At 33.0% G+C, this 25,096-nt stretch overlaps 2 protein-coding genes across 2 annotated transcripts; one reads left to right on the forward strand and one right to left on the reverse strand.

The window, feature by feature from the left end:
• Nucleotides 1–1,190: 1,190 nt before the first annotated feature.
• LOC132727499 (pre-piRNA 3'-exonuclease trimmer-like) lies at nt 1,191–21,866 on the reverse strand. Its single transcript, XM_060713028.1, has 6 exons — nt 21,829–21,866; nt 14,980–15,079; nt 7,674–7,763; nt 4,706–4,794; nt 1,991–2,089; nt 1,191–1,378 (listed from the first exon to the last, which is right to left on the reverse strand). The coding sequence occupies exons 2-6, from the start codon at nt 15,055–15,057 to the stop codon at nt 1,312–1,314; spliced, it is 423 nt and encodes a 140-aa protein (XP_060569011.1). The 5' UTR covers nt 15,058–15,079; nt 21,829–21,866; the 3' UTR covers nt 1,191–1,311.
• Nucleotides 10,315–15,467, forward strand: LOC132727497 (uncharacterized). The gene is made up of 2 exons (XM_060713027.1): nt 10,315–10,419; nt 12,448–15,467. Exon 2 carries the CDS (start codon nt 12,456–12,458, stop codon nt 14,223–14,225), a length of 1,770 nt encoding a protein of 589 aa, XP_060569010.1. The 5' UTR covers nt 10,315–10,419; nt 12,448–12,455; the 3' UTR covers nt 14,226–15,467.
• Nucleotides 21,867–25,096: the final 3,230 nt, after the last annotated feature.

The following is a 25,096-nucleotide window of genomic DNA, read 5'->3' on the forward strand; positions in this document are numbered from 1 at the left end:
TTTCCACCAGCAAAAGTAAATGCATTTTCCAATATAAGTCTATATGTAATATACATTTGTGAAAGGGCCAGTTTCGACCACAGGAGAATGATTTACATAACTTTCGCAGAAGACCGAATGATGATGCTACAAACCAAATACAAGCATGCATAATTCAGGGTTTGTGTTGAAGTAGTGGGATAGGAAAGCTTTCAACAGTATCTTCCGCTACACATAAAATCTAGGGTTGATATGGTAGGTGTGGTTTGTATCTTCCTCCCGATGTATAACCGAAGGTTGACATGGAAACAGCGAGAGAAGCAAGTTATCAAGTTTTGGGGTCACTGATTTTTCGGAGAACCTAGTATCATTATTCATTAGATTTTAAAATAATGAATTCAAACCCTTCAAATTCCAACAAATGATGTGATTAAAATGAGGCATTTTAAATAAAAAAAGTGTTGATTGGAAATCTTTGATAACCATACAAGGTATCTTAGATGGCAACATACTTTCTTTGAAAGAAAATATCTAACTTGCGATGGCAATACTTCACTTATGTACATTTACCCTGTAACACTTTAAACCCCATGGAGTGGTGTAAAGAAAGAACATATAAATTAGATATTGAATTTTATTCAAAATAAGAAGAAAATAAAATTTCTAAAACCAGTAACAACTAAAAGTTAATAACAAATATCTTTACTTTGTGTTCATGTACTACTTCAATTATTTGATCAATATATTTTTTTAATCAAAGCTTTCTACATGTACCTCGGCTTGACACTGCAAAACATTTATTTATTCTTGTGTGACAAACTAAGCTACAATATGCCAGTTCCTAAAGCAATCAAACAATTTACTGATTTAAAGTCATGCTGATTTATATTTCAGTTTTGATTTTTTCCGAATATATTTGTTGTAAAATTAAGAAATTTGTACATAGGACGCAGATGCCCCAACATTTCACTGCTTTGTCAGTCTACTGACCAACAACATGACAGTATGAAAAACGGACAATGAAAATTCTACATGACTGCCCATAACCCGAAGTGGTTGAGATATAAAAATGATATCCTATTTTTCAATGTTGACATCTTGTCTCTTTCCATAATATCATCTACAAGATTTCCAACATTAATTGTAATTTCCCTATCCTGCCACACAAGATTCATCATCAATTTAGTAGTAGTTGTATGAAAATCTCCAGCTTTTTCATTTTTTTTTTTTTTGGTAATCTTAAGTCTTTTTTATGTTAATTCCATCTTTTCTGTCAATTTCCCATCTTTTATATGAATTCAAGTCTTTTCCTTTAATTAAATCTCTTTTGGATCATGTTTCCTTATCACCAGTCAATAAGGCAACAACACAAGCACTTCCTGATAGCAAAACCCCTGTCCTAAAAATATAAGGAAAGAAGTATAAGCTCTTGTATTGTTCTTTTATGTTTGCTACAGGATTTTCATTATATATTTTTTTCCTTTATAAAGTACATACTAACAGTTTCCACTATGTTCGCATCGAGTTTCTTTGGTGAACTCAATAATTTACATTTTGAGTAAAGGCAAATTATTTACTTTTTACATTGCGTTTGTGTAAAACCCAGTCAAAACTAGTTGATTTACACTGTAAATTTGACATAAGTTGGCAATAGAGAGTTGGAGTATTAATATATATATAACAATAAGTTTTCATCTAAATGACTTATTTAGGTAAAAGAAGTATATTCAACACTGTTATATGCAAAATCAGAAATAGCAATACCAAATAAAAGATTTTTGTTTTGATGTTAAAAAGTAAAGTAATACGCTATTATTAGAAGATAAAAGTGTATGAAATTACAATAATATCTATGAAACAATAATTTGTTGAAGTAATACATTTGAAATATGGCAGAAAATGCAGGAAATTGGATGGATTTCCGATCCGAACCTCAACATATGACATTAATTCAGCATTCTAGTAAGAAGATTAGAATTTTATCCAATAACTTGTGAAAACAAAAACTTACCACAAAAGTCCCCTGGCAATAGGTGAGTGTTTCCATACACTATAATATGTCACATAGATTGTGTTATGCTGTTTAAATGCTCGTAAAATATCTTTGGCACTGTAAAAATAGTAATAAAATACAAACATATTTCAACTGCATAAAATTTACTTCTACAGAAAAAGACCTACAGTTACTTTTCAAAAGAAAACCATTTCAGTCACTTTCAAAAAGAATTTCACGTAAATCCACACAACAAGTTAACAACCCTTAGACATTACAGTTTAAATAAGCTATAACCTTAAACATGTGTATCATGAAATATGTTCATTTACAAACAAATAAATTAAACAAATGCTTCACAAAACACAATCGTGTTTTAAAACAATGATTATTAGCGGGTTTGGGGCAACTTAAGGTCTCGCTTACAATATTTAGGTAATATGGATATTTATTCAGCTTTTAAAATGCATAAGGAAGCCGTAAGAAGCAAGGAAACATGTACTGTATTAAGTATTCAAGAAAGATAACTCCTCTGGTCTTATATATTAAAACATGAGTACATAAGTTGTCATTCTTTGATCCTCTTTAGTTTGCAGATATAGTTTGATAATACATGGCGTAGATGGTGTTTTTTCATTGTTTAGTATTATCCAAGAATAATACAATAAAATAAATTAATTAAAAAGTTTTGTTATTTATAACTTTTGAGGCATTCAGTAATTATTTTAAGTTTAATTCTGAATGGGCTTTAAATAGTCTGTTATAGATTAATGTTTCATAATAACTGTTGTTCTGTAATCAATTTCTCAGTCAAACAGTCTACTGTTCTCATATCTAACCAACATTATGTTATGTGTGGAGACAGTATATAATTTTATTATAAATTTCTTGCTATGTTTATTTTTCGGTGGATTTTCAATTCACCACATACAGTATAGATTTTGACATAGAGCACTTTTTCAAGCTCGAGGAAGCACCTGAAGTTTACTTCAAAATAATTATATTAGTTTGAGTATTATTTTGCATACAGTATATTATTTTTTAACACTAAATATTATAGTTAGTCAGATATCAGGATTTTGTAAAGGGCACAAAAAATAAACAAGAGGGCCATGATGGCCCTGAAATCGCTCACCTGTATAAAGGCCCCTGGGCCAAAGCCAATTTTAAACCAGGGGCTAACATTTTGACCCCAGGGCTTTTATTTCAACAAACTTGGTAGACACTCACTAGAAGATATTTCATGCTTAGTATCTAAACTCTAGCTCTTTTTTTATTAGAATTTTTTTAAAGTTTTTACTATATACATATAAGGGAAATCAATGACCCCCGAGGTGTGGCCAATTTTTACCCAAGGGCCCTTTTTGGAACAGACTTGGTAGACACTCATTAGAAGATGTTTCATGATAGAGAAAAACCATGACCCCCTGGGGCAGGGCCAATTTTTACTCCAGGGCTTTTATTTGAACAAAATTGGTAGATACCTACTAGAAGATGTTTCATGCTTAATATCTAAGCTCTAGCTATTTTGGTTTTTTAAAAAGAAGATTTTTTAAAGTTTTTAATATATACAAATAAGGAAAATGGGTCAAAGACAGAAAAGGCCGGGTTGCATTTGTATACCAAAAATCATGATTCTGTGATGTTAAGAAAAAAATTTACCACTGACCATTAATGTCGAAAATTTAACTAAGCCAGTTAACAGAAAAAGGATGAGCAGCAGACCTGAAATAAAATCCCAAGGTATGGAACTACATGTCAGTGCTGTATGCCAAATATCAAGAGGCTGTGATAAGTAGTTGCTCAGAAAACTATTACGAAAATTTCCTACCATTGACCATTAATGTCGAAAATTTAACTAAGTCAGTAAACAGGAAGTGGATAAGCAACAAACCTGAAATCGAATCCCATATTATGGGACCATGTGCCAATGCTGTATGCAAAATATGAAAAGGCTGTGATAAGTAGTTGCTGAGAAAACTGTTACGAAAATTACCTACCAATGACCATTCATGTCGAAAATTTAACTAAGTCAGTAAAAGGAAGTGGATAAGCAACAGACCTGACATCGGCTCCCACAGTATGGGACCACATGTAAATGCTGTATGCCAAATACCAAGAGGATGTGATAAGTAGTTGCTGAGAAAACTGTTACGAAAATTTCCTACCATTGACCATTAATTTAACTAAGTTGATAAACAGGAAGTGGATGAGCGACATACCTGAAATTAAATCTCACAGTATGGGATCACGTGTCAATGCTGTATGACAAATATCAAGAGGCTGTGATAAGTAGTTCCTGAGAAAACTGTTACGAAAATTTCCTACCACTGACCATTATTTTCGAAAATTTCTTACTATAAACAAATAAGTTAAAGGGCGGGGCCAATTGTACCCCAGGGCATTTATTTGAACAAACTTGGTAGACACTGACTTGATGACGTTTCATGCCAAATATTTAAGCTCTAGCTCTTTCGGTTTTCTAAAAGAAGATATTTTAAGTTTTTTCTTTCGGTTGCCATGGCAACCGGAGTTCTGCTTGGAATTAAATTCTTTGAATAATTTTTAAAGTTGACTACTAAAGGAACATTTCTGTGAAGTTTGGATGAAATTGGCTTAGTGCTTTATGAGGAGATGTCGTTTAAAGCAAAAGTTTACGTACGGACACCGGATCACAAAAGCTCACCATGTCACTTTGTGACCGGTGAGCTAAAACAGATTGAAATGTCTTACCAGTAGTGATTTGATGTAGCAACCAATGCTTTATTTTGGCCATATGCTTTCACATCCACATTACCATAGGGGGAGAACCACTTTGCTAACTGTTACAATACAATAAGTAACATAAAATTACTCTCTATACAGCTACAATTCTATATTATAAACACAGTCTTCATCTCTACATTTTCCCACTTCTGTCCACATGCTTAGCTTAACAGGGAGCACATAGGATTTGTAATCTAGGTGTTGCTTGGTTGATCCTCAGATTAGGCTTAATTTCTCTATGACAACTTAATTGACATTCAGTCTGAACTCTGACATTAAGTCTAATATTTGTGTGCAGCAACTTGATGACAAAGTTAACACAAACCTTACCAAATAATATATGAAGAAATTTTATTAATCATGTAGGCCTCCTTAACTGACATTCAGTCTGAACTCTGACAGTAAGTCTAATAGTCAACTATGTCTCACAGCTGATTAAAGGGACTCCACTGAGGTTTTTTGACATGACAGGACATGAAATAAATTTTCGAGATTTATGTTTCAGATCATTTGCTTACTCTGTTTTATCAGAATAAGTATTCTTATTGTATAAACACTTATAATTGAAAAGCAATGCAACGCTTTTCGCCTGAATCGGGCTAACAATAGTATAAGAATACAGTTTGCAATTTATTTCACAGAATATTTCTGAATTATTTTTAGAATATCATTCTGTTAAAGTGCCCTAGATGATCTATCAAGAAAACAACTCCTACAAAGAACACATTCTATTCCATAAGTCCCCTACCGGTTAGAACCCCAGCAACATTCTGATGGGCAATTGGCCATTCAATTTTACCAGTGAATGAATGACATGAATGAACTTAAATCTTTTGAGTTCTAAGTTTGTCTATATCACAGTAATGTGTTAAGTTTCCCTGCCTAGTAAGGAAATTATATTTATACAACCTTGTCATATTATTACGATGTGGGATTTTAAAGTAAATCCTTTAAGGAATGAAGAAGTTCCCGAAAAAAATCTAAGTTCAAGGGGGGGGGGGGCATAATTCTGGAAATAGTCTTGCTAGAGTATTTAACCTTATCAAAAATGTTGAGTGATAATAAGAAACATATATATGAAGTTTGAAGTAGATACATTAGGAAATAAAGAAGTTATTTAAAAAAGACAACATTTTTTTTTCGTAAAAATTCTAAGTCCAAGGGAGGTAATACTGAAAAGTTTTGGTGCTAGAGTTGTAAACCTTGTCACATATGATGTGGTTGATGACTGTAAACCTTGTCACATATGATGTGGTTGATGACCAGAAACTTATATTTAAAGTTTGAAGTAAACAAAGAACTTATAGTGAAAAAGCTGAAAAATTTAAATCAGAAATCTTGAAATTCAGGCTATTTGTTGCCATAGCAACCAGAATTTTCAACATAGGAAGAAAAGAAAAAGGAGTGCAAATTAATCTTCAGACTGCCATCTACCCATATTTCAAGTTTCATAAAAATATATTCAGTACTTTTTGAGTTATCACTGGATCCAGTTTATGTGTTAAATTTGCCATATTTTCAGACTATTTGTTGCCATAGCAACCAGAATTTTCAACATAGGAAGAAAAAAAGACGTGCAAAATTTCCATACTGCCATCTATTCATATATCAAGTTTCATAAAAATATTTTCAGTGCTTTTTGTGTTATCGAGGGATCCAGTTTTGTGGACGGACTGACGGACTTTCTCACAGGACAGTAACTATGTGGCTACTCTATTGTTCTCTCTATTGTTCTTTTTAGCCACACAAAAGAAAATAGCCACATAAAAGCATTACGGAATGAGTGACATCAAAGAGAAAGAACAGTTACCTATTTTCCCTCTAGCCACATAATTACTTTCCTGTGAGTGCGGCCGGACAGACGGACGGAGGGTAAACCTAAAGTCCCCTCCGGTTAAACCGGTAGAGGACTAAAAAGTTCTACAACTTTTTTTACTCATATTGGGCTAAAAATTGCATAAAAATTGATGTTTAATTTCATTCTGAGAATTTTTTATTATTATCCTTGCAGTGTTTTTTTATTTCATTTTTAGTGCTTTAAATTGCTCTGTATGAGCTCCTTTTAAAGTCACCATCGGCATGTGCATGTACAATAAAATCACATGAACAGTTTATATTGTAAAATTTCAAGTGTGAATTAACTTGAGCAAATGAATGACTGAGATAACTTTACAGTATGTTACAGTAAACATTACCTTTAATTGTGACCAGTAGCTATTCTAGCTATTCCCGACACTTAACTTATTTGAATACATTAACAAGTTAATAAAACTATTTATCGAAATGAAATACTCCAAGTGACCATTGATTGGACACTGTAAGATTGCATGGCAACTATCCAAGAATAATGGTTGAGACAGACCTAATATAATTTCAAGCAAAAACAGTCACCTAAATTAAGTCACCGACCATTGGAATCACGTTTTGTTCCACAGGTCACTAATGAAAAAGGAAATCATGCAAAATGCACAATATTCGTTTAAAGGGATTCCACTGAGGTTTTTTTGACATGATGGGAATGAAAATATTTTTTCAGATAAATGTACCATTTGATGTAGGTTTAGACCACTAATCTTTGTGCAAAATTTCAGATCATTCACGCACTTCGTTTTTTCTAGAATAATTATTCAAATTGTAAAACAATGACCCAAAATGAAAAGCGTTTAAATGCTTTTCACTCAAATTGGGCTAAGAAACGCATACAAATACGATTTTGCAATTTATTTCAAAGTATATTTATTAACTATCTTTGCATATATTTCCGTTTAAAATGCCCCGGCTCATTGATGTAAGAAATTCAAATGCTATGTTTTAGGCTTTAAAACCTCAGTGGAGTCCCTTTAAAGTCAATTTGTTTAAGTTAAAATCATGAAAGAAAACACTTCATTTACTTATAAACATTTATAAAAAGAAGGACTAGTTAGCTAACCTTTACCTGATCAATGTTTAATTTTTGTTTAAACATTCTCCCACTTACATACAGCAGCTCTGGTCTTATTGATTTATGGTCGTCACCTTCTAAGTTCTAAAACAGAAACATAATATATGTAGACCCAAATAGAAACATACAACATGTAGAATCACACAAATCAACAAATATAAGCTATATGAGGGCAGCACTTTTTCTCAGAGCTGGAGATTATAAAAGACAAAAGGCATAAATCTGTAAAAATGGGTCAAAGACAGAAATGGCTGGGTTTCATTTGTATTCCAAATATCACGAGTCTCAGTGATGTTATGAATATTTTAAACCATTCACAATTAATGCTGAAAATTTATTTAAGTTGGTAAACAGGAAGTGGATCAGCAACAGACCTGAAATCGAATACCAAGATATGGGACCACCTTTAAATGCTGTATACCGGTACCATATATCAAGAGGCTGTGATACAAAGTTGCTGAAAAAAAGTGTTACGAAAATTTCCTACCATTAATGTCGAACATTTAACTAAGTCTGTAAAAAAGAAGTGGATGAAGGACAGTCCTGAAATAGAATCCTATTGTATGGGACCATGTGTTACTGCTGTATACCAAATATCAAGAGGCTGAGAAAACTGTTATGAAAATTTCCTACCATTGACTATTCATGTTGAAAATTGAGTGACAGACCTGAAATCGAACACCACAGTATGGGACTACGTGTTAAGAAAGTTTTTTCCCCGCCCGCCACCCACTCGCCCGACATTCACCATACTAGAACATGTGCATCCCGGACATGAAAGGTTCTTGGCAGACTTATCTGCCCTTGATTTCAGACTTGCATCGTGGATATTAACAAGTAAAGGTGAAAATAATAATATATTGCTGGATAGCATTTTAATAAAATTGACTTTTACACAAAAACAAATGCTTGGCCAGTAAGAAAATTTAAACAGCAGCCTTATTTCTGTTTCCTTGAATGAACAAACAAAAAAAAACAACACACAAATACATTTCAGTATGTTTTTCTTATACAACTCAATATAAATTAAGTAATCCCCAAGATAAAGACTTATTAACAACAATAAAAAACATCATTATTTGAAGTTTCCACCACAAGAGTAAACAAAAATCTGAAAACAAAGTGATCTCTCGGAAGCATTAATCACAACAAAATTACAAGAGAATTGCAGACTCGGTTTGATTGAGTCTGTACATGAGAGATACTGAATAAGTGCAACATCCCTCACGCCCCCTAATGAGCCACATAACATGTGCATTGCAGGGTCATACAAGAAAAAATTTAACACGTTTTCTTTGTCTATATAAACTTAAAAGGTTACTCCCATTGAAATGCTTTTCACAAATTAAATTATCAAAATTATATTTCATATTTCTAAAAATAAAGTGAACACAAAAGTCACAGACTGATATATTCTTTGTCCAAAAAAAGTTACAAAAAGACGATCATCCACTGCACACAACAACGAAATTTATTTCATATCAAGGGACATTACCCAAAGAACACAAGGTTGATGGTATTCGAGAACTATTCACTTATATGTTAAATGTTACTGTGTTGAACACTTTTGTCACAGCTTTTAACATACGTGCCTTAATGATGCATTTGACAAGGTCTATACAAAACAAGGATGTACAAAACACTTATAAGTCTTTAACCTACATTTTCCTCAAGAAAGAATCAACCAACTTGATAGCCAAACAAACAAATTCAAGATAAATGATCTTCATAAATGTTTTTTAAAATTGTCCCATTAATACTAAACAAAACCTTGTGCATGATACATACTTCTTTGATTGAAATCTATGATAACTGACCTTAAATCATTTAAATGAAATAGTTTTGTAAAACAAAACAAACCAAAACCTACATAATAGTATTTTAAACCTGTTATATCATTGGGATTTTGTCTAAAAAGACATAGCTCAAAAGATATGTTTAATATTTTCAAATTTGTATTATCTACAAGCACTGTATTGTTTTATTCCTTTCTTTAAATAATCATTTTTTTATAACATGAATATAAAAAAGAAAACTGTCAATGGAAATAGACTACTGTCCCAAAACGAATATCTTAAGTTTAAAGTGGATACCAACTCTTTTCACAAATAAGAAAAGTGAAATTATAACACTTTTCAATTATATCATTTATAGTATATGTAGGTGTTGATAATGAATGTATCTTTTAAACTTGAAGTAAATCAACAAAGAAATAAGAAAGTTAAAAATACTACCATCTACCATGTCTCAAGTTTCACAAAAAATATTTTTAGTACACCAAAATAATTGTTTTATTTGTCATATCTTAAACATGTATTTGTTGCCTTAGCAACCAAATTTTTCAACATAGGAAGAAAAGAAAAAGACATGCACAATCCACAGACAGCCATAGCCATCTACACATTTATTAAGTTTCATGAAATATTTTCAGTACTTTTTGCATCATCATGGGATTCAGTTTTGTGGACGGACAGAAGACAGACGGATTGACAGACAGAAGGTAAACCTAAAGTAACCTCTGGTTAAACCTCAAACGAACGCATTAAGTGTAATGTATATTGGTTTAGAGTAATATCATCTGTTGTAACATGATTCTTCCTGGTTTAAATATTTATCAAATATTATCTTTACATGTTTATACAGGTTAAATACATAGCAGTGGATAGACGGAAAGTAACTAGTCAGATAAGAAACTAAAGAAGTCAATATTTGATATTCTAGCCAGCTGTATAAATACCCGGTGAGTCAATTTACTCAATATCTATGTTTTAAAATTAAATAAAGTTTATCAAGTATTTACATTACTTTAAATTGATTTAAATTTGCCCTACATTTTAAATAACTTTGAGAGAAATTTTCTGTACCCCACCCACAACTCTTACTAACTAAAATTTTATGGTTTCAATTTTATTTTGATGGGTTTAATGTGACACTATGATCTGCCTAAAATTTCTTTAAAGGGGAATGACAATAAGGTTACCTATACTTTCAAATGGTATGATCTGAAACACCTCAGACACTAAACTATAACAAAAAGGTAATCTTGTACCTAGATTGCTCACCTAAGATATATTGCTAGGAAAGGTCACAATTATTATTTTCAATGTCAAAGTCAGGAATGACTTCATATTTCATCTGTTTTTTGTTTGTTTTTTTTTATTGTTTTTTTTCCTCTCTTTTTTTTCCTAAAGCAGCATAATTCTTCAGATATATGTCTGCTATGAAATGCTTAATGACAAATATCTCAGCTTTTGGTCTTGATGATTCACACAGAAAAGTATTTTCCAATATACGTCTGTATAAATTTATAAATTAAAGACCCCCAGGCTGATTTAGTGCTATTTTTGACCCCATGGATAGTGAGCCTTGCTACATGCCAAATATCTATGCTGAGTATAAAGAAACACTAATGGTAACTAGAGCTATCACTAAAGGTGATAAATACACCAATCAGCAACCTTGACTTTTTGAAAAATAAGTGGCCTAAAGACAAATTTGAACTCAACCTATAATTCACTAAGTATCAACTTTGTAATTCTTAACAAATGTTATCCTCCCGAAACCATTTTTCTATGTAAAGTATCAGTTACCCGTGATACTAAGGGTTCAAAAGCAAAGCCAGCCTAGGTCTTTTATAATGGTGACCTTAACCTTGACCTCTGGGGTTCAATTGCAGTGCCAACCAAGGTCTTCATATTAGCATGCTATAAACCAAGGCTCATTCATAACTCTATTAATTGTCAGGAAACCATTTTCTATTTTTAGTAATAGCGTTCTTAACCCAAGGGTATCCAAATGCAATACCAACCCAGGTCTTCATATGAGCTTTCTAAATAGGAAGTGTGATTACAATATCTCAATCTTTACTCTAGTTATTGTCTGGAAACGATTTTTTCTATATTTTAGTAATGGCGATATTTTCCTTGACCACAGGAGGTCCAAAAGGTATAAAATTGACCTGGTTCTTCATGTATGCTAACTATATACCAAATTTAATCACATCACAGTTTCTCATTCTAAACTAGTAATTGTCTGAAACATTTTCTCTTTTTAGTAACAGTGACCTTGAATCCATGGGGGTCTAAATTCAATCCAAAGCTTGATCTAAATATAAGCTTCCTTTATACCAAGTTTGATCAAAATATCTCATTACTAACTCTAGGTATTGTCCGGAAACCATTTTTCTTTTTTAAGTAGTGATGATCTTGACCTCAGGAATCTTAATGCAATACCGAGACAAGGGTCTTCATATAAGTTTCCTATATACAGCAAGTTTAATCACAATAACTCATTCCTAACTTAAGGTATTGTCTGGAAACCATTTTTTAAATTTTTAGTAACAGTGACCTTGATCATAAGGGGTCTTAAAGCAATTTCATTGACGGGGGTTCCCACTTAAAGTTGCTATTATGCCATGTTTGATTACAACATCTCCTTCCAAACTCTAGTTATTGTCAGAAAATCATGAAAGAGACCCACCAACAAACAACTATACTTCGTTTGTGGTGGTATAGTTAAGTATTAGAATTAAAATCAATGTTTTTGAATTGTCACAAGATATAGGAAAAAGGCACTAATGGTACTTAAGTATTAGAATTAAAATCTTTGTTTTTTATTTTCTTAATGAGTAAAATTTATAATATCCAGTATTGAACATTTATTAATGTGTTTGCCATATGTATATTTATGTTTGTATTGTCAAAGGCAGATATCTGCCGAATTGCAAATAAAATTTTGACTTGACTTGATTAATAACTATCTATTCTAGGTTACATTATGGCTGTGCCTGGTAAAAAGGCATCTCAGAAACTGTCATCTACACTATCTCGAGGAGGTGCTGAAGATTTTGACATATTCTGTGAACAATGTGACAGAGATGACATCAGACTACCTGCCTTTGGTTATTGTGTGGATTGTGAGGAACATTTATGCCAAACTTGCTTTAACACTCACAGGCGACCAAAATCACTACGCCATCACCAACTTCAAGATAAAGATCACATGCCAGATAAACAAAAGCTCCATAAGTCATTAAAATCTACTTCTGGTGGAAAGACAGCTGATTTGACAAAGTCTTGTCCTAAACATACCAATGAAATTATCAAGTTCTACTGTCATGACCATAACACACTTATATGTAGCGTTTGTGTAACCCTTGAACACACACCAACATCCTGCCGTGTGGACTATATACCTAATATATCAGGGAAGATTTTAGACAGCACTGAGTTCAAAGAAACTCTTAAAGATATTAACACATTAACAGACAAATGCTGCCAGATTACAAAAGATTTAAAACAAAGAGTTGACAAATCAACAATTTCTCTTAAAGATGCTATAGTAGAAATAGAAAACTTTAGAAAAGAGATAAACAAAAGATTAGATGAACTAGAAAAGGAAGTTAAAGAGACTGCAACAAAAATCAAACATGAAAATCAAAGAAAGTTGAAAACAACAGAAACAATGTGTGATGACATCAACAAATCACTCCAAGCATCAGCTGATACTCTAAAACATCTCAACACCAACAAGAAAACTGACCAATTATTTACTGAATTGAAAAAAGCTCAGCAATTGATATTACACAATGAAAATATAACAAAACAACTACCAACAACCAATGATGTTGATGAATACAATTTTGAATCAAATCATGCAATCAAAAAACTCTTTCAGAATGAGAAATCATTCGGAACATTGAGAAAAAAGGAACAGAAGATACCATCTCAACCAAAGAATAAATGTCCAGTACCAATGAAATTGTCTACCCTTAGAAACATCAATGTTAAATTATCCTCAGATGAAGATGATTGCTGGATTACTGGTATAACTGTCTCTCCCCAGAACCAATTATTTGCAGCAGATTTCCAAAATAACTCAATTAAAATCATAGACATAAAAACTGGAGCAATCAAACAATTACAGCTTGAAACATATCCCTGGGATATCACCAAAGTAACCAGAGATACACTTGCTGTTACATTACCAGGCATTGACACAATACAGTTTATTTCCTTCTCATCAAACTCTCTCTCATTGAAAAACAAACTGACAGTAGATGGATATTGCTATGGGATAAGCCATCATCAGGGGAAACTTGCAGTCACCTTTTCAACTCCTGTTAAACTCCAAATCATGGACTTGAAAGGTAATATTGAAATAACAGTTGAGAAAGATTCCAATGGTGACAGTATTTTCAGTAGGCCTTTGTATGTAACCACAAACAGCCATTCAATCTATGTATCTGATAAAGGCGAGAATGCAGTTATATGGTTTAACTGGCAGGGACAGATGATAGGAAGGAATGTAGACATTGAAAGTCCACAAGGTATTTCACTGTTAGATGACAGGTACTTTATGGTGAATGATGACGTGACTTTTTGTATACATAGAGTAAGTTTGGACTGTAAAGACAGGACAACTATACTGGAGAATGTAGAGGATCCTCAAGCTGTATGTTGGTGTGCTGAGTCAAGTACACTTTATTTAAGTACATGCAGCAATATAGAGAGTGACAATAATATTAAAATGTATAAAACCATGTAGAACCAAGCAATGGTAATCACTGCAAACATAGCAAAACATATTTATCATTACTTAATGTTTTAATAATACACCCATAAGCAGTTCTTATGTTGTATATGTGCTAAATAGAAAATTGTATTTGTGTAGTTCAATTACTAATTTGTCAAACTCCATCAACGAAATAATATTATGCTTGTCAGAGGCTTGTATGATATAAAAATTTCATTTAACTTCATTTTGTATGTAGATCTACACTCATTCCATCACCTCTATATATTCTCAATACACATAACATCTATGCAATATCATAAATTAAATTTTATACTACACATTTCTAAAGACTTTAAATCCATCTATATATAATACAATATAAATCAGTAAAAATTATAATAACAAACATTTGTTTAATTAATGTAATTTAATTATACCTCTCCGGTTTCACAAAATCATTAGGATAATAAAATATTAATATGGAAACGACGTCCATATATAGCGTGAGCTATAATCAATGTTTGTTTCCCATATAAACATTGTCTAATAGACTTGGTTATATAAGCATTTGAATTTCACTGGGTCATATAATCAGTCACAATATTTAAAACTAGTATTGTACACCAACCTGGAAGAAACAACCAAGACAGATAAGAGAAAGTATGTCACTGCTACAAAAAAAATGGCAAAATTCGCAAAGAGAAAAACAATTAAAAACGCATGCTAATTCTATGACATTCAAAGCTGGCACAACAAACATATGATAAAATGGTGTGAAACTTACAATATGATTTATAGTAGCTCTTATTACGTTGATTTTGTTTCTTTTCTTTTCTAATGTTTGTAAATATCTTCTGAACATACATGGTATAACTTCTGAGGACCTGAAAATGAGAATAGTTTCAAAATGAGATACTATAGGTGTAAAAAAAATGTTTTTAACTTTTGTTGGATATAATGCAAATATGAGATATGGGGGATATTTGTTTGTGTTGAATATGCACTAAATCTCACTAAGAAATTCATTTTTTTTAGTTACTGAGAATGACTGAAAAATATATAAAGAAAGAGTAATGGCAAAACCAGGTTTTCAAAAAAGCAGGGTCCAAAACCTACAACATGAAAATAAATTTTCATGTTTGACCATGCCAGTAAATGATATTTTTTTCAAGTTTTCTCACTGTAATTAATTTATATAAAGGTTTGGTAATAAATGTTGTTTTGTCTATGTATGAATTAAATCAAACTGCAAATAAAAGCAAAGTAAAATGGTGTGTGTATTTGAGTTTATTTATACTCGCCACTGGTTGCCCATATGGGCAAGTCCTCCAGAAGAATATTAGTCATTTTATATTTTGGAGGATAGTGCAAGATACAGATACAGAAAGATGCCCCAATTCCAGAAGCTTCTCCTGGTACTTTAACGTGCCAAGTGTTAAAGCACTCATACACGTGACCTCGATTTAAAGTCTCATCAGAAAGACTGATTAGTAATTTTAGTTGGCCAGCCTGGGAATCGGACCCACAATGTCGAGATTACAAGTCTCGCGCTCTACTGATTGAGTTATGCGGGCTGGCTCAAAGTATAACAAGCAAATTCATTGAATTTATATCCCAAGCCGAGTACTGATTATTACTTTCACAACAACTGGAGACATAAGGCTTTATTTATATATTTATCATGGCATGCAAATTTCCTTTTGGTATTGATGGTTCCCATTAAGTCTTGTTGAAATCAATCCAGCAGTTGCAAACAAAAAGCAATATTGCTCTTTATGTATACTGTACAAGGGCCATAACTCTGTCTTGAAGTTTATGACTGGAACATAAGACAACGATATGCGCATCTCAACTTGGTATTGATTGTTCCAATAAAGTTTTATGGAATTCCAGCCAGTAGTTGCAGAGAAATAGGGCGGAAACTATTATTGCTCTATATGCATACTGTACAGCTTATCAAGGGCCATAACTCTGTCTTGAAGTTTCTGACCAAAACAAGGCAACAATATGCCCACTCCCCTCAGTATTGATTGTTTCAAATTGTTTCATTGAATTCCAGCCAGTAGTTGCAGAGAAATATGGCAGAAACAATTATTGCTCTTTATACATACTGAGACCTAATCAAGGGCCTTAACTCTGTCTTAAGTAGCCTGAGAAGAACAAGGTAGCAAAATGCACATCTCCTCTTGGTATTGATGGTTCCCATAAAGTTTCATTGAATTACAGCCAGCAGTTGCAGCGAAAAAGCCTGGAAACAATTATTGCTCTATATACACCCTGAATAACTAATAAAGGACCATAACTTCAGAAGGGTCACACCAGATCAAGGGGACAATATGCGCATCTCCTGTTGGTATTGATGGTTCCAAAAAAGTTTCGGCAAGAATTTCAGCCAGTAATTGCAGAGAAATAGCGCGGATGGAGTGAAGGATGGACAACGCCAAAACAATATCCCCCTCACAATTCCATCGGCTTGGGATAATAACTGGACCTTACACTCAATATATTTTAAGGTCAAGGCAACACTTGAATAGTTCAACATATTATCAATTATCAATATATCCGAAGTGAGATCAGTCTGTCCATCAGCTTATTATACACCAAGTTTGATTACAGTTTCTCATTCTTTACCTAGCTATTGGCTGTAAACCATTTTTATATTTCCAGTTACAAAGACATTGACAAACCGATGCCAAGTGAGGTCTAAACAATATCTCATTCCAAACTCAAGTAATTGACAGAAAACTGTTTTTCAAATTTTAGTTGCAATCACCTTGACCTTAGGAATCCCAAAAGCAATCACATGCAAGGTCTTCACATAAGCTTGCTGTACACCAAGTTTGATTGCAAATAGTTAATCTGAACCAGAATCCAACAGCCTGCTGTCAGCCCACCCGCCAAAATGCCATGTCATACCCAAATCTATCATTCAAGTTTTAAAATGTACAATAGCAAAATAAAGAGAACATTGACAACATTGACACTACCAAGAGATATTGACAAGTCTAAATAAAAAGTTACTTCAACTACTGTATGAGGGGTTTAGAAAAGGATATATACGCTTATCTAAATCAAAAATCGAAACTGATACTAGATGTATAATGTTTATAATTCAACAGAAACAAGAATGTCGAACGACACATATACCCCCCTTTCTAGCCATTGACTCACATAACTGGTAATTTTATTACAGAAATTTGCCAAAAATAGGTAAATGGAAGTGTTCAATTATGGAAAAATCAACGAAAACCATTTTGTCATTTAAGGCCCATGTGACATTGACCTTTGACCCAATGACCCCTAAATCAATAGAGGTCATCTACTACTTATGACCAATAACTAGGTGAAATATAAAGACTTTGTGATGAATACTTTTCAAGATAATCAGCGGAAACTCTTTTGATATTTAAGGCCCCTGTGACCTTGACCTTTTTAACCTAATGACCCCAAAATCAATAGGGGTCATCTACTGGTTATGACCAATCACTATGTGAAATATGAAGACTTTGTGATCAATACTTTTCAAGATAATCAGCTGAAACCATTTTGACATTTTAAGGTAATGTGACCACGTCCTTTGACCTAGTGACCCCAAAATCAATAGGGGTCATCTACTAATGATGACCAATCACTATGTGAAATATGAAGACTTTGTGATACATACTTTTCAAGATAATCAGCGGAAACCATTTTGACATTTAAAGCCTCTGTGACCTTGACCTTTGACCTAGTGACCCCAAAATCAATGGGGGTCATCTTCTAGTGATGACCAATCGCTATGTGAAATATGAAGACTTTGTGAAACATATTTTTCAAAATAATCAGCGGAAACCATTTCGACATTTAAAGCCCCTGTGACCTTGAACTTTGACCTAGTGACCCCAGAATCAATAGGGGTCATCAACTAGTGATGACCAATCACTGTTTGAAATATGAAGACTTTGTGATACATACTTTTCAAGATAACCAGCGGAAACCATTTTGACATTTAAGGTCCCTGTGACCTTGACCTTTGACCTAGTGACCCCAAAATCAATAGGGGTCATCTACTAGTTATGACCAAGAACTATGTGAAATATGAAGACTTTGTGATAAATACTTTTTGAGATAATCAGCGGAAACCATTCTGACATTTTAAGGTCCCTGTGTCCTTGACCTTTGACCTAGTAACCCCAAAATCAATAGGGGTCATCTACTAGTGATGACCAATCACTATGTAAAATATGAAGACTTTGTGATACATACTTTTCAAGATGATCAGCGGAAACCATTTTGACATTTAAGGCCCCTGTGATCTTGACCTTTGACCTAGTGACCCCAAAATCAATAGCGGTCATCGACTAGTTATGACCAATCACTATGTGAAATATGAAGACTTTGTGATTAATACTTTTCAAGATAATCAGCGGAAACCATGTGGTCTACCGACGGACAGACCAACAGACCGACGGACCGACAGACAGACAGACCAACATTAGCGAAACAATATACCCCCTCTTCTTCGAAGGGGGGCATAAAAATATACTTGTTGCAATAATGCAAAATCTACAGTAACTATGGCAACACAGGGTTATGTTTAGCCATGCAAATCTGTAAATCATGAAATACATCACATGTTAACAAGTCTGAAAACAAGAACAGGTTGAACCGGTCGATGCTCCCCGAGAAAGTTCTGGACACTGGAAAGTATAAAAAATGAACAAAGGGCAAAAACTCCAAAATTAGCTCATAAAACAAACAAGAGGGCCATGATGGCGCTAAGGTCGCTCACCTGTATGTAGGCCCCCGGAGCGGGGCCAGTTTAAACCCCAGGGCTTTTATTTGAACAAACTTGGAAGACACCTATAAGAAGACGTTTCATGATGTACACACTTATAATGAAAAACAATGATCTGCCCTCCCCTACCCCCGGCAGGGCCAATTTTAACCTAGGGCTTTTATTTGAATAAACTTGGAAGACACCCATAAGAAGATGTTTCATGCTAAACATCTAAGCTGTAGCTCATTGTGTTTTTTTAAAGAAGATTTTTAAGTTTTTACTATACACATATAGTTAAAAACAATGACACCCCTGGGGCGGGGCCAGTTTTGACCCCAGGGCTTTTATTTGAACAAACTTTGTAGACACTTACTAGAACATGTTTCATGCTTAATATCTAAACTCTAGCTATTTGGGTTTTTTTCAAAGATGTTTTTTTAAGTTTTTCCTATACACATATAAGGAAAATCAATGACCCCCGGGGCAGGGCCAATTTTGACCCAAGGGCTTTTATTTGAACAAACATTGTAGACACTCACTAGAACATGTTTCATGCTTAATATCTTAACTCTAGCTATTTAGGTATTTAAAAGAATACTTTTTAAGTTTTTGCTATACACATATATAATGAAAATCAATGACCCCCGGGGCGGGGCAAATTTTGACCCCAGGGCTCTTATTTGAACAAACTTGGTAGACACCCATTAGAAGATGTTTCATGCTAAATATCTTAGCTCTAGCTCTTTGGGTTCTTTAAAAGAAGTTTTTTTTTACTATATACATATAGGGAAAATCAATGCCCCCTGGGGCGGGGCCAATTTTGACCCCAGGGCTTTAATTTGAACAAACTTTGTAGACACCCATTAGAAGATGTTTCATGCTAAATATCTTAGCTCTAGCTCTTTGGGTTCTTTAAAAGAAGATTTTTTAAGTTTTTACTATATGCATAAAGGGAAAATCAATGACCCCCCCTGGGGCGGGGCCAATTTTGACCCCAGGGCTTTTATTTGAACAAACTTGATAGACACTTATTAGAAGATATTTCATGCTAAATATCTTAGCTCTAGCTCTTTCGGTTCTTTAAAAGAATATTTTTTTAGCTTTTTCTATATACATATAGGGAAAATCAATGACCCCCTGGGGCGGGGCCAATTTTGACCCCAGGGCTTTTATTTGAACAAACTTGGTAGACACTCACTAAAAGATGTTTCATGCCAAATATCTTAGCTCTAGCTTTTTGGGTTTTTTAAAAGAAGATATTTTAAGTTTTTTCTTTTGGTTGCCATGGCAACCAGAGTTCTGCATTGAATTAAATTCTTTGAACAATTTTTAAAGGTGACCACCAAAGGAAAATTCCTTTGAAGTTTGGATAAAATTGGCTTAGTGGTTTATGAGGAGATGTCATTTAAAGTAAAAGTTTACGAACGGACGGATGATATGTTGATCTAAAAGAAGCAACAACTGAAAAATTTAAAAAAAACATCATTCCTGTAAACAATGGAAGCTAAGAACCCTTGTTTTGTGGAAACTGTAAATATGGCACAAAAACAATGCCATTAACGAGTCTGTAACTTATTTTTTATGTTTTTTTTTATCAGAAACATAATGCTCAAATGAAGATTTATCAATATTGTAAGTTCAAAAAAGCAAATGAAAGATACTACCAAATTTACATTTCATGTTAATAAAGGGATGTGATAACAAATTTATTTTCTATAAAGTGTAAGTCATTTTATTTCAATAAGAAAAGAATGCTTGTTTGTTTGTTTGTTTCATTTACAGCCTTTTCCCACCAGTATTTCAGTCATATAGGCGGGTACTTTCCTAACCATCGTTCCTTAAGAGTTACACCAGTATTAGACTACCTTACTCCGCGCTAAACTACCAAAGCATCTCCCGTGGATCGAACCAACACCTGAGAGGTAACTGGATTTGAAGTCATGGACTCTAACCCCTCGACCACAGAAAGGAATGCATATATTTAATTGTTTACATATAATGTGCACAAATATTTGCAGTACATATTATTATATTCTTCAATGTTTGAAAATTGTTTTAGAAGCATAATTTTACACATATATAAAATTTTACTTCAGTGTGGTAACAACCTTAATTGCAACATACAGGATCTTTAAATAATTAAGTAATAACTCTTTTCCTGGTTTATCAAACACCCCTTGTTAGTTACTGCAAAAAAAATCGTTGTAGTTCCACAATATTTCCTTTAGCTTCTTTATAAATACTTAATCTTCAACAGCTTAACTTCATCGCCTTTATTTAAGCTTTAGCAACAATTCTTTCAAAACTTAACTTCCCCAACATAAATGTAGCTTTAAAAAATTAACAATAGCTTCCTTCATTTAACTTTAGTTTATAAACTTAACTTCTGCTTTCTGCACTATACTTTAGTGCCATTACCTAACTCCAGCTTCCTCAACTTTGCTTCTGTTTTATAAACTAAAACTTGGACTTTAAACTCATGCACATTTAAATTTTTGAAATAATCTTGCCCTGCATTAAAATCAGATCTGCCCATTTACACTGTGTATATCAGGTAATGCAGGGAAATTTAGTGGCATAAGTTAATGCCAAATCTGTGCAACACACTGTGGTCAAAATGAGTAACACTTGAAGTAAACAGACCAAAAAATTTAATAAAAAAAATATAATATATTGGTAATTTACTTACCCTTGTACTCATTTTGCCATAAAATTGCATAATGCAGCATTATTATTTCATGATTTCATTATTTCCACATTGCGGCCTTTCTTTAGCAGTGATTTAATAATGAAGCCTACCAACCAGCCTACCCTGTACATACTTATGGCCTATGTTTATTTGTATTCTAATATGTGCTCAAAGGGTTAACTTACTTATTATTTTTGAATGTCAGGATATGACCAACTCTCAGAAATACTGAAACAAAATAACGTGCATCAAATGCACACCATTGTCTATTACAAGTATATATATTTATAAAATACACAGGCATACCATTATAAAGGTCGAGTTTGGGTCCAAACTCTCAAACCATTATATAAACAGGAATCTGACATATAAGGTTCATCAGTTGAGTGCTTAACACATGAGACTAGTAAGCTAAGGATGACCGAGTACTCTCAGGACTGCTGGCCTTGTGGGTTCACATCCCAACAAGGGCAAGTCTTTGTTTCGATACATAATTGTAATAATACCAAAGCTTTTGTAAACAAACATAATGCATTCTGCATAGTATTCACTTTAAGCACAGACAGGATAAACAAGTTGAACCATTATCGATATGTGGCTTAAAGAAAATTAATACTTAGAATAAAGTTTTAGGAGTGCATTTCAGAAATTGTAGAACTGTTTTATGTCAGTAGAAGTAACAATTATTTACTGAATAAGTGGATATTTCCGCAAAAAAGTTAGCAAATTTAAAATTCAAGACATTTTGTGCAAGGATATATAAGGAAAATGTGCAAGTGTAGAAATTATTGTAAGGTTGGTCGACATTTATACTAGAGAAAATTTTAGCGATTTTCTACCATTCGCAAAATTACCCAATATTTCTGTGTTGCTAACTTAACCACTTATACAGTAATAGACAAAACTATAATGTTAATGCTCCGGAAGCTTTATCATTTAAAGCTGCATGCCTCCAGATGAGCCAAAATATTTCAAAAATTCAATCTTTAGCAAAAAGTTATTAAGAACTTAAGAAAAGTAAAATGATTCAATATTTAATTAATTATTTACATGTTATGTGCGATTAATGAATGATTTTGTAGTATCAATCACTATAATTCTACTGTGTTACTAACGCAGTAAGAGGTATTTATGTGTATTTTGACCTCTTTTTGATAATTTTTGTGGATTGTAAGTGCCGTTTGCAATGTGTATATTACATTCTTTGTTCACTTCACAATATTTGAATTTTAAAAAAAAATTCAAAATTTTCATGAAAATTAGCATGAATCTGGAGGCATGCTGCTTTAAGAGTAATGCTTACCAACTCCACACATATACGCGTCAAAACCTGCTTCATGTGGTAACTCATCAGATCCTGGAGGAAAGCAACAAAATACGATTCAAATATAACTACAATAAATAATTTGTTTATCTGACAACTGGCATAATGAATGAAAGTCACTGTATATACAATACTAACAACTGCCAACAGGTGTTATCACAAACTCATAAATGTGGATCCCCCCACCCCCACCCTTTCTGATCATGAAGTACAAACAAACTTTTACATTTATAGCTTCCAAGTGCAGTATCATTCATACTCAAGTGTTGCACTTATCTGTCTTTATATATTTACAAAGTTATTAATATATGTTTGTACCTCTTGATAAGATGGGAAAAACGCACACCGAGTTTCTATGGCCATTACATTTAACACATGCTAATTTTTCAACAAAAAAAAAACAACAAAACTTTCTAAATTAAAAAAAAAAAAAAAACCATTTTAACATGATTCTGGAATAATGCTATTTTCCTATTTTAGATCATTTATTAAAATTGTCATGATGCATACGTTTATTGTAAATCAACTCCTATACCAAGGTATAACGGGATCTAAACTACTTGTAATCAAACCTCTGTTTTCCCACCTAACCCAAAACCTCTGCATGGATCTGGCTTTAGGGTGAAAAGCTTAAAGTAAAAACTTAACAGCTGAGAGTCTTTGAGGAAGTGTTACACATGCACTTGACTACTTTGTTTGTTTCTCTGGAGTTTTAAGTCAATTTCACCATGTTTTGGCAATATCTCGACAGTAAAACCTCCTAACCAGTTTTTATGTATAACTAATCAATAATTACCAATTTCTATAAAACTGACTGCTACATAGCCACCAGATTTCTGAGTCAGCGGTGACAGATAAATGACTTATTTAGACGCAATGTCTATGATCAACTGTCACATAGAAATTACGCCTCAACTAATGATTGGAGCAGCAATCTATGGATTACTTTTATAATTGAACTTAGCAGACAGACCAATTGTTTGTTTCATAAATAAATATATTTTATACACTCACTATATCTGTCAAATCCCTCGGCATGGTTAACTACAGGTGAATGTAACACTATCGTTCGTCCTTTCTCACTATAAATAACACATTAAAATAATATAATTATGGCCAAAATCAATACAAAGATAACCCTGAGTATAGCATTTTTCATCACTTCAAGATAAATAATAAGATGGGCTTAAGTAATTAATTGTTTAAAAATTTTATAAATTTTGTACCTAAACATAAATTTTTCAACTAATGCAGGCTAGATGAAACATTATAACATCAATTAAAAGAAAAGATAGTTAAAACATAACCTGCTTTGTTTTTGTATGATTTAATCTGTTATAATGTCATAATGATGTTTTAGTCACAAAGATACTGCTAAGGTTATAAAATTATCTGGCCAATTTCCACATCAACTAATGGAGCAAGCTTTCAGGTGCTCCTCCACGCATTATTTAAGACACAACCAGGCAGAACCACCGGCCTTCCATAACATAGCACGATAGATTCCTCACATGAAAAGGTTTAGGACTTCTTTATAAAGAAGTCAAAGATGATCAACATATTTACGTTTCTAAATCTGTTCACCTAAGCTTGTTTGTTGCAGCATCCAAGTCTGCGCCACATCATGAACAATATATTATTCCACAAATCCTTATCCTTACAAAACAAAACCAATGAACTTTCAGGATTTGCAACACATGTTGTTTAAATAGAAATCATTATTGGATCCAAACTTATCACCTTGCTCATGTTTTCATTTTTTCCAAGTTCGTAAGGACGGGCCTGCTTTCTTTACAGGCGGATGTTGGTAACAGAGATGAAATGAGAGATAAGACTGAAAAGATTGTGAAAAGGTTGTGACACTTGATGGACTTGTTTAACAATGCCGCTTTCTCGGATGAAGCAACACTTTCCTCTCTGGAGGTTTCAAAAAAATATTTTCAGAAAATATTTGCGGTGAATCTTTTCAGGAGTATAAATGCAACTCAAATCGTATCCAGCATATTTTCGAATTTGTTGTAAACAGCTCAAATTGCGACTTTTCCATTAAAGGCAAATATTTCCTTTGCTTTTATTTCTCAAATAAATATAAACAAAATCATTGAAATCCTTAAAAAGTTATTCTGATG

The sequence above is a fragment of the Ruditapes philippinarum genome, unplaced genomic scaffold (genome assembly GCF_026571515.1).
Source record: "Ruditapes philippinarum isolate M1 unplaced genomic scaffold, ASM2657151v2 ctg4752_1_1_1_1, whole genome shotgun sequence".
Taxonomy (NCBI): Eukaryota; Metazoa; Mollusca; class Bivalvia; order Venerida; family Veneridae; genus Ruditapes; species Ruditapes philippinarum.